Source organism: Hippocampus guttulatus, chromosome 4 (genome assembly GCF_054856545.1).
Source record: "Hippocampus guttulatus isolate MCC_2025c chromosome 4, RoL_Hgut_1.0, whole genome shotgun sequence".
Taxonomy (NCBI): Eukaryota; Metazoa; Chordata; class Actinopteri; order Syngnathiformes; family Syngnathidae; genus Hippocampus; species Hippocampus guttulatus.
Genome location: NC_141264.1, coordinates 21,860,785 through 21,874,935, shown reverse-complemented (window position 1 = coordinate 21,874,935; position 14,151 = coordinate 21,860,785). Strand labels below are relative to the sequence as shown.

Sequence of the window (14,151 nt, the reverse complement as noted above, 5' to 3'; positions counted from 1 at the left end):
TCCTGTGACTGTGTATATATGTTGAGTGCTTGTTGGTGGGTAGGTTTTTTTTTTTTTTTGCTTCGGCATGTGTTTCCGTGTGCTGTGAATGTGTCTTGTGCGTGTTTGTTTTTAATTGCAGGAAAAACTGAAAAAAGCGGCGGATTTACCTGCAAAATGATGACAGCAAAATCATATCTTTGAGGGTCAAAGTTTGTTTATGATTGTACAGCAAATGACTTGTTTTTGTTTTGCTATTTACGTTGGGAAGGGAAATATTGCAAGAGGGAAATGTATATTTCTTTAACCCTAACCTTTAAAAACAATGAACAACTTTATTTTCACAAATTTCTCGGCGATGGCCTGCCTTTTTCGCATTAAAAAGGGAATTTAAATCTGATTACTGCCTTTAAAAGGGCCAGTCTTCCAATCAAATTAATAACAGTCTCACTCTATAACACATCCAATATGGCGGCGCCAGCTACAACCGATTCAGTACACGATGCGTCAACAACTTCTATCCCTGTTCCTTCGCATGGAGGGCGGAAATAAAATTCTCATACACGTTCCTGGGCCCCTGACAGTCGCCATTCCGCGTCGTTCTTCGTATTGTTCCGAAACCTTTCGACAATTCCATAGCCCCATAAACGACACCGCAGAGGTCGAACACGCGTGGGACGGTCGTACCCCGACACGGAAACGTCTCGTGTTGGGTTTTTTCCCCACCGCGAACGGTGGCCCGCTCGAATGTCGTCTGGCGACCCGCGAGCAGGCTAGCTGGGCATCCATGTTGAAAACAAGGCCGTGTGGGAGAAGCGCAATGTTGGCAATGCAGTCTGACCGACGCTGCGAGTACCTGAATGCACCACAGCTGACAACCACCAATGGAATGATTAGAATTAAGTGGAATTACTTTGTTAACATGACGATCTAACAATTATTCTGTAAATATGTAGCTGTAGATGTTAAAAATCTAAACACTCTTTTTTAAAGACACATGAGACCAAAATAAGTAAGTTTTTCCATCATTAATGTGATCCCAAATGAAGTTCAAATGTTCTTGGAGGCTTTTTTTCCTGATGTTTTTGCATTCTACCAGAAGCCTGAAGATCTTTGCCTCCACTGACCTCTATCCCCTTCATTTAGACAATGTTCCTGGCCTATGTGGTTCCAACTGAAAAGCCACAAAGCATTTGAATATAACTAGCATGTCAGTGACTTTGTTGAGTGCATTGTTTACATGTGAGTGCCAACAGGTTAAGAGTTGGTTTGACTCTCCATTATAAGCGACACAATTTTGTTTTCTGAGAAACAGATGTATTCCTCACAATAATTCGATTTATTAGAATACAGTCTAGGCATCACTGAGGATGGGGCGCTCAACTTTTCTGCTTCTTCATCCAATCACAGCTCTCGGTTACCGCCACTCACTGCTTCGACCCCAATCACAACGATCATTTAAGATAAGATATCCTTAATTTGTCCCACACTGGGGAAATTTACAGTCTACAGCAGCAAGATTGTGGGTAGAAAGAAAAAAACAAAAGTCTTTGCATTCACAAAATAAATGTTACAGTTTCAATGTACACCGTTCAATTAAGTGCAATATAAATATAGATATAGATAAGTGGCTGTGCTATTTAAAGCGCTTCCAGCTAATTAATCCAATAACTCTCGGTTGTGCTCGCTTCCTGCTTTCTTGACCAATCGGGTTTCAGTTCCACATTCTTCCTGCTTCTTCCAATTGCAGCTCTGGGTTCAACTAACTTCCTGTTTCTTCGCCCAATCACAGCTCTCTGTACCGGCCACTCCCTGCTTCTCTCTATCACAGCTCTCGGTTCCACTGGCTTCATGTTTCTACGGAGAAAAGAGCAAATATGTGTATAGTTTTCGGAGCGACCTCGTTTAAACATCGATGATGTCACCCATGATTGTCACTCCCAACAAAGACAACAAGATAACTTTTTATTAATTAAAAAACTTTATTGTGAGTTCATGATGCTTTGTTTTACATTGATAGAAACATGGAGGCTACCAAAAAAATAGTACTTTGGCATAAGAAAATAAAAATTGTGGCTGATATAATCATATATACACGCAGGATTGTTTTGGTTCAGAGGTTAAACGTGACACTGACAGTATCCCCAGGATCAAGGTCGATCATCTGGGTTTGCTGCTGTGAGCCAGGCCGGCTGGCGCTGATGGTGTACAATCCGGGAGCCACCTCCATGTACAAGTCGTCTGGTGGACCTTGACCTTGACTCCGGCCCTTCAGACCAGGGGAGAAAGTTGAGATGATGATAGAGGTTCTTGGTATTTCGTAAAGTATGACGGCCATCTATGACTAGCTTCCAAAGATGATGCAATTTTGACAAGAGATGTTCCTCACCGTCATATGCTTGGCGGTCTCCCCAAAGCGATGTGGATAACTGTGAATAAAGCCGTATGCCAAGATGTGTCCACAAAAACGGTCAACACAACAATCCTGTTGAATCATTGGAACGAGTCCAAGTCTCCAAGCGGTTTTGCATCGCTGTTTGTGGATGTAAATGTGGACTTTTGTGCCATGAATACACATTGGCTCGCAAAATTGAGAATCAAACACCTCAGGTCACATTTAAAGAGCCCTCACAATTTTCAGTTAGACTCTCACTGCATCAAGCTAAAGCGACTGATGGCTGTTAGCGCGCACAAAGGAAGGAAACCCCAATAAGGACGGACAACAGCAATTATTAAATGATATTAATGAAGTTGCCAGTCATAAATTTCCAGTCATGAACTCCCACCAAGTGATAATGTGCAAAGCATGAAAAATGCATCCCTATATAAAATTTACAACTTGTATTGGTTGCCGGCCAGTATCAGGGAACTTTGGGTGATCCGGCAGTTACGTGGTGGCCCTGAGCCCAACGTCGGATCTTGGCTTCGTTTTACTTATACATATATATAGATATATATATATATATATAAACATTTACATTCCGTTTCATGAAACATGAATTGGTGAAAAGATGAACCCATACATTTGGGGGGCAATCACAATTATATTATTTTTCAAAATCCTTCAGCTATAAGTGGGAAGCATCGCATTTCATTTGAATGCTTCAAAAGATGCCGCGGTACCGGTATTATGCTAAACTATGCTGTACTCACATGTTGCCCAAATTGAGACGAGGACCCAATCTTGGTTGCCCAGATGTGTTTATGGTAGCGAGGCACATGTTTCTTCTCGATGTTGGAACCTTGAGAACATCCTACCGAGTCGTAGAACCTCTGCAATACACATATACAGTACACAATTGAGCCTGATGAAGACCCGTTTTGGAGAGTGTAGGGATGATTAGGTGACAGACTTTGCAATGAATGTGAGTCTCCGCCATGAATTCAGTGATGGTGGAAAAGGCCTCCTGAAGTTCCTCCATTGTTTTCTGACAATGACAAAGACACAGATTTGAGACATCTTTTTGAGAACGAACTACTTTGATTTGGGTCTCGTGCAACATGTGTGGTGTAGTTGAGTAACATTTGTTTGTGCTGCTTGAGAAGGAACAGACCGCTAAGTTAGCTTCACATGCTAACAGACAGATTTGCCATCATATATTGCAGGGTTTTTTATTTTTTTTTGGGTGGGGGGCAGGGAGTAAGTTTCTACTTTCGGTTATGTTCCCAGACTCTCAGCAAGAGCCGCTATCAACCCAATTTTTGTGATCATTTGCACCTTCTGTAACTGCTGTGTTACAAAAAGGCAGCACTGAGTAAAGATGTAGACTGAGACAGTCTCTTGCACTTGTCAGCCGGTTTGCTACTCCAGTGAACCCTTGCAAACTCACAAATAGGCATTCTATAGAACATGGAATATTACCAGAAAAATGGTCATGATTCACACCTATCTGCACATGTTCATGCCTTTTCTGTAAGGCAGCGCCCAGAAGACACCGCTCCTTCTTAGGGGCTGTTCCTGGAGCTATCGTTAGGCCACAGCTGATAACCAGACGGGTTGATGGCAAACAGCAGCAGAACCCGGTGATAAAATGGCTGAGGGGAAAGTAGTCATTTGCAATTTTATGGGTTGTGAAGGGCCATAGCCCTTTATAATAGAGCAGAAGTATTTTGGGCAAGACATCAATTCACAAGTAGCTGTGTCCCAGAAACACTGTAGTGTAAATGTTTGTCAATGTAAGCAGGCCTCACTTTGCTGTATACGGCCCTGTCATCATCTGCCACAGGAGTGTAAGTGTACGGCAGCTTGCCCCAGTCCACCTTCCGCCTGGAGGCCCGCTCCAGAACCTCTCGTCCGCGTCGGGCAGACTGTCGCAGAGACTGTTCAAGACCGGCTAGCGTTGCCATGAGAAAAACAGGCTCACCTATAAGGAGGAAACGGCACTCATTTATATAATCAATTTTGTTTCATGACATGATAAGAGGAGTAGCGATTTTTTTTTCTTTTGTAACCATATCAAGTGAAAAAAAATTGAGGACTTACTCACTCAATTGGAGCGAATCAAGAGCGCAATAATTTGTTTAAATCAAGAAAAGATAATCGTTTAATGATAACAAAAAGGTTACAGCAGCAGTTTAAAATTTATATTTTTAAGTACATAAAAAACTGTTAAGTATAAAATGTTCATGTGGCGATTTACATGGATTTTCTGTGTAGGTTTCATGGTTTCACTCACCAGAAAAAGACCACAAAAATGTCGACTCTCAAATTGAACCATTAGTTCGTTCTTGTCCAAAACTCAACATGCATTGAGATTGTTAGCTTGGAGTTATAGTTAGCCGTGTCCTTTTCCCCCATGTAAACCTTGTCTCGATAATTTTCATTTGTTTGACAAATAAACTAAACTGCGGGTCTTTCGCACAAGTTTTGGAAGTTTGTATACAGAAATTATGTCATTACAACGCCACTTCAGCGCGACGTCAGGAAGTCTCGCGCGAGATAATGCGATTAGCGAAGGGCGGTCACGTATAAAACAGGGCGATTTGAGTGACTTCAAACGTCAGTATGTGTCATACTACTGGACCAGAGAATACCTTGCTTTGACTCGTCACGTTGAGCCCCGCAAATGACACCTTCCGCACCACACAACAGAACAGGACGAGTGAGAAGCGAATCCCTCGCTTTTTAAGGCACGCCTTCCGGAAATGAAAACACGGAAGTCACATTGCCTCAGCAACCGTAGATCAACTTGTGCGCCATATTGGATGGGGAAATTTTATGCCCTTCGTTCGTTCATTATTCTGGTTTGCTCAAATATGTTATTACTATAAGTGTGTTAAGGATGTACACTAAGTCAGCACGAAATATGTAATTTTCTATTGCAATAGAGTTAACAGCAAAAATGTATAAAACACTTAGTATTATGAATATTAATCAAATCTTGTTTCTCATTTGGCCACATTTTTGGTCCCCCTTTTACATATTACACCCCTGATACTCTATTGCATTTTAATTTTGTTATTAAAATAGGACTAGACCTTACCTCTCTGAGCTCATCCGCCCCTACACACCTGCCCGGCGCCTCAGGTCTGTGGACCAGACTTTATTAGAAGTACCAAGAAATAAAAAGAGGCTCAGAGGGGATCGAGCCTTTTCTGTTGCTGGTCCCTCTCTCTGGAATGACCTCCCACTGAACATTCGGCAAGCCTCCTCGCTGCCCATCTTCAAAACCCTCCTCAAAACTCACTTGTATTCTTTGGCATTCGACTCAGCATGACTTAGATTTGTTCTTGGTTTTACTGTTTGGTGCTTTCTACCGCCTTTATTACCGATTTGTCTTACTGTTTATTGTGCATGTTAAATTGCTCCGTGTACAGCACTTTGTATGCAGCGATGGCTGTTTGAAAGTGCACTATAAATACTGTTGACTTGACTTCAATTGTGCCGAAATCAACACTTAGTATGATGAATATTAATCAAATCTTGTTTCTCATTTGGCCATATTTTTGGTCCTCCTTTTACAAATTACACCCCGATACTGTATTGCATTTTAATTTTGTTATTAAAATTGGACTAGTCCCTTCAATTGTGCCAAAATCAGAAATGTATCATTTTTTAGATTCCTATACAAATGTGATGACTGCTCACAGCAAAATATGCAAACTACCAAAATCAAACTCACCGGCTACACACAAAAATAATAATTTTTTGCCACAATTGAACAACACTGGGATTCAAGATTTATGCATTTTTAAACATCAAAAGTCAGTTTTGAGAATGTATAAGTAAATCCAATTTGAGGTGTTCGTGAAAAAGTGAAGTCACCAATCAATTGTGTATTTGTACAATTTATTTTTTCCAAAACGCTGACGAGGTGTTTACGCCATAAGCACACAAGCTCCTCCCACGGACTTGATCTTCTCCTCGGCCCGTCGGCTGAAGAACTTGGCCTTGACGATGACGGGCTGTTTGGGTAGCTTGCCTTTGCCCAAAATTTTGTAGTAACCCTTGGGATTAAAAAAATATGTTTTAAAATCCTCAATTGATATTAAAACTTTATAAATAGTCTGAGGTGAGACTTACGTGGCGCACAGCGTCGATAATGGGCGCCGGGCCGTCGGGCTTTTTGCTGTAGTTGAGCCTGGTCTGCTCGCTCACCAGTGTCCACAGCCTGTCCAAGTTGATGGTGGGGCAGTGGGTGGTGTTCCTCTTCAGGTGGTAATGTCTCATGCCCACCTTGCCGAAGTACCCAGGGTGGCTGAGAACGAACACAGTCATTAATTAAGACACAATGACGGGTTCCTGATGCTACAGCCTCACACACGAATGTACTTTTGCATGATTATTGGCACTGATGTGTGCCAGTGTTTAAAAATTGCACTTAGTGTTCCATGAATTTGCATTAAATTGTCCAAATGTAGGGCTGTGTATGTATGTGATGATACAACAGTGGACAACAGCACTGTTAAACTCCAACATATACAATTTATATGTCGACATTAGCTTACCTGACACAAACCCAACGAAAGCAGATTAGAATAAATCAGAATAAAAGTGCATGTTCACTTGTCTTTAAATCACCAGTTTTCAGTCATTTTTGCAGGTCACCGATGGGTGACACCCCATCACATCGCTTACTCACTATTTATCGAAGTTGATCCTGTGGTGATGCATGCCACCAGCATTACCACGACCTCCGGGATGCTTTCTGTGCTTGCCTGTGGAAGAACATCACAAAAGTGAGTCAAGGCCTTCCAACCCTGTCAAATTTTAACATTAACACAAGATATATGTATGAGCGTAGTTCTTACCAACGCGACCGTGTCCGTGGCTCACATGTCCACGGAGCTTCCTGGTCTTGGACTTCTTAGTAGGCTGTTGAAAGATCAGAAGAAATTTATATCAACACGCTCACTCTATCATGATCATTTAACATTTCATTAGTTTGCCGACAACTTGGGTAGTTTAACATCACAATTAAGTGTAATCAGCAAGTCCGTTTGCAGGTGTAAATGTTCAACGATACACTAAGTTCACGAGTATAGCGACAACCGAATATTTAGTTGTAGTTCTCCCACCACCAAGTATGCTAAATGGCTAATGCTAACACAGACACTCCATTCAGCCCGCATGAAATACTTGGGTTTATTTCACTGGCCGTGACTGTTATTCCGCTACACCATTTACAATTAAATGCCACATATATGGAACATACCAATAAAGTGTGAGTTCATGAAGCAGTTATGCGTTCGGCCGGAAAGGGCCGACTAGCTCTCACAGTGAAGTGAGAACATACCGGACAATGAAACGCACAATAATAAGTCATCGCGAATACAAAAGGCAAGATTCGTGTGTTGTTTGCATTCATCGAATGCCACGTGTAAGTGATTCAAGAAAAGGATGGACATGGATTAATGTGGATTTCCCAGCACAGAACGTTCATGATAGCACCTACCATCTTTGGAGGTTGATCGAGAGAGGAACGGGATTTACAAACCACGCGGTTATCTGTGAGATTTGGCACTCGACGACAAGTAAACTACAGCGACCTACAGCGGCCGGTTTGGAAAATATCACATAAAAACGACAACACAAATGAACAGAATCACTTTTTAAAAATGTTATTGTTTGAGTTATTTCTCAAATTTTACTTTGTTACTTAAAGGTATTTTAAAATGTTTTCTTAAACTCTTATGTATTTAACTGCCATAATTGTTTGTGCCCTGAAAGACCTCGAAATAAACATTAAAAAAATAGATATCCTTCCCGCATTTGTTCTCGTTATTTTGTTTTTTCTTTTAACCAAGTGACTGAAATTGTAAATATATAAAAATATTGACCTTGCCTTTTCTTTCTTCCTTTGTTTATTATAAATGATCATTTTATTGCAGGTGTTCATTTTAACCAAATAGCGAAAGGCATGCAGAAAATACTATTTTTTCTTATTTATTTTATTATTAGGCAGACCAGTGGTCGACTGGTTAGCACGTCCACCTCACAGTACAGAGGTGCAGGGTTCGATTCCGGTTCCGGCCTTCCTGTGTAGTCTCCCATATTCCAAAAACATGCATGACAGGTTAATGGATCACTCTAAAGCGTGAATGATTGTTCGTCTATGTGTGACGGGCAACCACTTCAGGGTGTAGCCCGCCTACTGACCGAAGACAGCTGGGATAGGCTCCAGCACCCTCCGCGACCCTTGTGAGGATAAAGCGGATCAGAAAATGGATGGCTGGATGGAAATATCTCTCTCTCTCTTTGTTGTGAGACTGGAGTGTCCGAACCTGCACCCGCTGGCGTCACAACAGTCCATTGGGATTTTTTGAAGCAGTAAATGTACAGTCACGGCGGCTGTTGTTTGTGAGCACGGAATGCCCTGGAGAAATAGTGAAGGCATCATTAGCAGGAGACTTTTACTTGTGGGGATTTCACCTTTCGTCCAATCAAATCCTTCTGTATTTTTTTTTCCCCCATGACATAAATTTCAGACAACATTGAGACTCTCATTGTCACCTTTTCTCCAGTCTGGTAAACCATTCCACGGTCTCTCACGATTCTAATCAGGTAAGGTTGTTTGTGAGTAGATATTCAGCTTAATTAGATTGTTTTTAATGTACAATATCCAATGATATTAAGTCCTGTCTTTGCTTCTTCCCGGTAATCAGTATGGAAAGAGGGCGACAAACTGATGGAGCTGCTCCGTCCAGTGAAAAACTAATTTTCACGAAGACGTTACTAAACAAAATAAGGTAATAAAAATAATATATTGGGAATGTTGGGATTGGGCACATGTTGATGTGGTGAGCGTTGTCTTTTCAAGTTAACGCAGAGTAGCAATTTCATTCTCTGTAAGGGGCAGGGCAGAGAGGCCCTCTGCCCCATGTTGTCAAAGAAAGCTTTGTGGGCTTATAACACATTTTTGATCTGCATTTTTGTATTAGGGGAAGGTGAGAATCGAGTACATGTTGGTGTGGTGAATGTCGTACGTGTTTCTATAATGTAGCGAAACAAACATTAAAATTGAGATTTTGTACAAGGGAATTCCCCAGAAGATGTTTCAGGGAAACAGTTGCTAAATTCTAATCACGTTCTCTGGCTGTCCAATCAGGATCCAGCCGGACGTCCAGCGGGTTCTGCATGATTCCACTAAAGCTGTTGTGAGACTGGAGCGCCTGAACTTGCAGCCGCTTGTTTCCCTGATGCGACTGCCGTGCCAAAAGCGAGCCAAGTTCTCTGAGGAATGCTCGGCTTGTCCTTGGCGGGTGCAAAAATGAACCATAATAAGCATAACGATGATTCATGCCGGGAAAAGATTGTTGATGGTGATTTTCTTTTCAGGAGGAAGTCAATTCAAATGCATTTGACATTCTGGAGATCCAAGAGACAGAGGTGGGGGACTCGAGTCACATGACTTGACTCGAGACAGACTTAATGCCAATTATGACTTGGAACTACTACAAGTTTTGCCCGTTGAAGATTGTTAGGGAATATGTTGCAGAAAGCTACTTGCAGAACCCGGCACACTGCTCGATAGTTCATTCACATTCATTGTTCAGTTTGTGGCGGGACTTAATACTTGAGGCTTACTTCTGACTTGCACATATGTGACAAACTCCCACCTCTGGCAGGATGACAGCACAACAACATCCTGTGTGGAACCACTTCATCCTGACGTCTCTCCAAATCCGAACCCAGCATACATCCTGGTTCATTCCGGGAAGGCTGACCCGGATACTTTCTACTTGGATCCAGACCGGGAGATGATCATGGTGCTTGATCTGGAGCCAGAAGACCAGATACAAGAATCAAAATGTGTCGAGCCACCTCTAACACAGGAGGCGATCCAAAACGGCGAAGGCGAGAGCAAGGACACGGAGAGCGAAGACTTCTGCGCCGTGTGTCTGAACGGAGGAGATCTGTTGTGCTGTGATCTTTGTCCCAAAGTTTACCACTTGGCCTGTCACGTTCCTTCACTGCTTACCTTCCCAACGTGCGTAGTTGGCTACTATTTCTAATTCAGAACCGATATAATCCCAACATGCTTATTTGCTACGCTAACATACAGCAAGATAGCAACAAAAGCCAGATAGACAATGATTTTACAACTTTCCCTGTAATTGGGTGTTTTTTTTTCATAAAAACTGATCAAATGCAAACAGTTGTTAGGCTGTAAAGTCAGTAAGGACTTTGCATCTTGTCCTTAGGTCGGGGATTACTTGTAATACATGTGCAGAGCTCACATAAATACTGTAGCAAGACTACCATTGATTGCTAGTACATCTCAGAATCATTAAAATGCAAACAGTTGGGATGCTAATTTATTGCAAGATGGTAACCTGAGTAGAGAAAGCCCGAAAGCAGTTCAATAAGAATTTTACATCTTGACCTGGAATTAGACAGCTACTATTTCGAATGAGAATTTCTAAAATGCTAACACGCCAGTATTCTAAAGTGAGGCCCTGCTGTCCTCTAGGGGTGACTGGACATGTACATTGTGCAGGACTGACCACGACCCAGCTGAGAACTTCCGCCGCGAGGGAGTCAACGTTCCCTATGCTCTGTCTCACCGTGACCAGAGGGTGACAATCGCGTAGCGTACTATATTGCATTGGTTCTCGACCTTGATTCTTGTTACAGTATGTAACTTTGTGCAATATGTCATTCGTGTCACAAAACGTAGGGTACGAAATCATACTCTAAGGATATTGTGACTGTAATGTATCAGAGGGTGAGCAAAAAGCATCGGAACACGCATCATATCTTGTGTGTTGTAGCCTGAATATTAGCCTAGCACAACGGCTAACATACAATACAAGTCAATGCATATGCACTTGTAATGCATCGTAGCCCAAAAATATCATACGGTGACTTAATCCAATTTATTATATCTTATCATGGTGTATTGTAACGTAACATATACCATCTTCGAACATAACATATTGAATTGTCACTTATAATGTTTAAGTCCATATCCCATTGAGTGGCCAGTGTTTGTGAATATAGTGAATTGTCATGATTGTGCGTGGTGGGTAGAGGACCAAAAAGCAGGGAGACAGGAGAAGTGTACTGAACCAAATGTATTAACAAAAACAAAGTCCTGAAAGACCCAGATAAACCAAAGGAACAACAAACAAACAAAGACAGTAAAACAACGATCCAACGCGGAGTGCTCAGCGCGGCAGTCCTTTTAACCGAACAAGCTTATAACATGATGACCAACAGGTGCGACGCAGGAGGAGGCGTCCTCCGATGCCACTTGTTGGTCACAAACGGAATAGAACCATAACAGTCAACGGACGGATCCCACACCTCCTAATGCCACCCAGTGGCGGCCGCAGGACATGACACCTGTTGGTCACCAACGGAACAGAACCATAACAGTGAATGTCGATTTTTCATCAGGGTTCACATCTTAATGCCGTGTATAATAAATCAAGGCTTAATCATACAGTACAGTATCGTGGCGTAGCACACTGTACTTTAGCACAATGTAATAAGCAGCACAATGTATCTTTACTGTAAGCTAGCTATCTTATCGTAATTCGTCAAAATGTATCAAAGCATAATGTTGTCTTGTAATTGATCATAATGTATAGTGGCGTTAGGTATTGTACCCTCACTGTATTTTACTCCAACTTATTCCACTTCTAAAAGTTGTGCTGTGCTCTTTTTTTCCTCTCGACAGAGATGTGAAAAGTTGACATTACTGCTGTACGTTCACCCGCTAAGCGCTCCTTTCCACGATCCCGTCAGTCGCCTGGTCGGTAACCTTAAACTCTTCCAGCACCGTCTCACATTTTTCCCTGACATTGAAGTGGTCTGTTGGCTGTGCTTCAGGCGAGAAACTACTACCAGGTCATTAAGAGGCCCGTGGACCTGTCGCTGATCCGCAGGAAGCTGGACAAGACTAACACCCTGCACTACTTCATGCCAGAACTCTTTGTCCACGACGTCCTGCTCATGCTCAAGAACTGTGCTACCTTTAACTATGTAAGTCCATATTCGCAAAGCCGAATTCTTGAATTGTGGCATTTATGTAGGGGTGGAAGTCCCACACATCATAGCATACCGCATTGCAGGATCACATGTAGTGGATGGGACTTTCAGGACACATATCAGCTCTCATTAGAGTCCTCGAGCGCAAGTGCTTCAAAAGTCAAGTAATTAGGGCCTCATTAGCGGTGTGATGTTGAAGTCACATAAATGAAACAGGCTCTCTGACCTTGCTGTTCTACTCCGGCTTGCCCGCAGCCCGACTCGGAGGTGGCCCGGGCCGGTCGGAACCTGGAGGTGTTTTTCCTGAGCAAACTGAGGGAGATTTTCCCCGACAGGACCTTCCCGTCGACCAACCAGGACAGGATGGAGCGAGCTCGCCTGCGGTGGCGCCGTGAGGAAGAGGAGGGGGGAGGAAGGAGGAAGAGACGTGAATCGTAAAGTAATAAGCACTACTATATCGTACGCATCTTATTCAGTGAACAGAAAGCATCTTGATTAATCGTGACATATTTTAAGTTACCACAATGCATCTTAGCGTCGTGTAGCATAACTGAATGTAAAATATTTTGAGTAATGTACTGTAAGTAAGCACTGTATGTATCTTGTTGCATTTTATCATAGCACAGGCTAGCATACATGTGCGATTAGCGATTGATTGTACTGTATTGTGTCATCATTTATTTAAAATGTGTTGTAACATTTTAGCATAATTCTCTGTTAACTGTAGGCAATGTTGTTGTAATTGTTCATATCATATTTTACGTTGGCGTCACATAGCATTCCAAAAACGAGCAGTAGGTTACTTGGCGTAGCTGGTAACAAAGTGTTTGGACTTGTTTTGCAGCTGTTGAACCAAGTTGGCAATAGTTTGAGCAAAAGCCCCCTGCCAGTACATATACAAGTTCTTTAAAACGATATATTGAGTATCATTTTTTTGTGTGTGCTTCTTTTCTAAACTCTCTGATCGCATAAAACCTACTTGTAGCATAAGGTATGATACTGTCAATTTGCTATGTATCAAATCATAAAATTGGAACTTAAATATCTTAGCACACTGTATCGTACTTCCCAGAACATAACATTTTGTAATTTCCCAACAATGTAAAATAGAAACACACGCACGACTGTGCCAAAGCACAAAATATTATAATGCATCGCAACCTGGCAAACTAAAATGGTCCCAAACGTTGCTTTTCCAGTTTTTCTTTCAACCGTTTAATTTTTTTCCTCCCTTTGGTCGCTTTTCAAACAACTTACTTGGACGTAAGATCATTTGTCACAAAAAAAGAGCCATGAAAAGCCATTCCGGTGGAGAAAGTGTTCTGATAAGACAAAATCTGTAAACGCTGGCTCTCAGATCAGAGAAGAAGAACACGAAGGAGGGGGAGCAAGTGCGGGGCTTTTAAGGGTCTTTTGGATCACGCTCAGATACATTTGAAAAGCATAAAATTCTTTTTTAGTTTTTATCTCGAGTGCCTCAACTGGCTTTTAATCCATCCGGTAAACAGCTCCATCCCATTTCTTCTTGACCTGGAATGTTTTCTGTTCGGACATCAAAAGAACGAGTGTGGCCGCTGAATGAGGAAGATGATGAAGAGGAAGAGCTACATGCGTACGAGGAGATTCACTCTAACTCCCTCGCGTGTCATTCGGGGTCACTCCTGCTCATTTCCTCCCTGAGAAGCGCCGTTTAGAGGGATAAATGGGGGATGTTTAACTTGGACGCCACATCTGTC

At 42.1% G+C, this 14,151-nt stretch overlaps 3 protein-coding genes across 6 annotated transcripts; 1 reads left to right on the top strand and 2 right to left on the bottom strand.

The window, feature by feature from the left end:
* Positions 1–1,295: 1,295 nt before the first annotated feature.
* akip1 (A kinase (PRKA) interacting protein 1) lies at positions 1,296–5,113 on the bottom strand. 4 transcript variants are annotated; one of them, XM_086110130.1, is made up of 6 exons: positions 5,014–5,113; positions 4,171–4,343; positions 3,333–3,407; positions 3,133–3,252; positions 2,117–2,248; positions 1,296–1,836 (listed from the first exon to the last, which is right to left on the bottom strand). In XM_086110130.1, exons 2-6 carry the CDS (start codon positions 4,324–4,326, stop codon positions 1,738–1,740), a joined length of 582 nt encoding a protein of 193 aa, XP_085966256.1. In that variant the 5' UTR covers positions 4,327–4,343; positions 5,014–5,113; the 3' UTR covers positions 1,296–1,737. The 4 variants fall into 4 exon arrangements, with proteins under 4 accessions (XP_085966256.1, XP_085966254.1, XP_085966253.1 ...); XM_086110129.1 differs by lacking the exon at positions 1,296–1,836 and adding an exon at positions 2,369–2,408 and having other exon boundaries at positions 1,897–2,248; XM_086110128.1 differs by lacking the exons at positions 1,296–1,836; positions 5,014–5,113 and adding an exon at positions 4,656–4,999 and having other exon boundaries at positions 1,888–2,408.
* Positions 5,114–6,251: 1,138 nt separating this feature from the next.
* Positions 6,252–7,939, bottom strand: rpl27a (ribosomal protein L27a). Its single transcript, XM_086110177.1, has 5 exons — positions 7,875–7,939; positions 7,231–7,294; positions 7,062–7,137; positions 6,503–6,677; positions 6,252–6,426 (listed from the first exon to the last, which is right to left on the bottom strand). Exons 1-5 carry the CDS (start codon positions 7,875–7,877, stop codon positions 6,298–6,300), a joined length of 447 nt encoding a protein of 148 aa, XP_085966303.1. The 5' UTR covers positions 7,878–7,939; the 3' UTR covers positions 6,252–6,297.
* A 1,269-nt stretch (positions 7,940–9,208) lies between these two features.
* On the top strand, positions 9,209–12,915 carry LOC147206573 (tripartite motif-containing protein 66-like). The gene is made up of 9 exons (XM_086108509.1): positions 9,209–9,219; positions 9,361–9,366; positions 9,528–9,681; positions 9,758–9,808; positions 10,048–10,409; positions 10,893–10,998; positions 12,105–12,179; positions 12,257–12,409; positions 12,671–12,915. Exons 1-9 carry the CDS (start codon positions 9,209–9,211, stop codon positions 12,851–12,853), a joined length of 1,101 nt encoding a protein of 366 aa, XP_085964635.1. The 3' UTR covers positions 12,854–12,915.
* Positions 12,916–14,151: the final 1,236 nt, after the last annotated feature.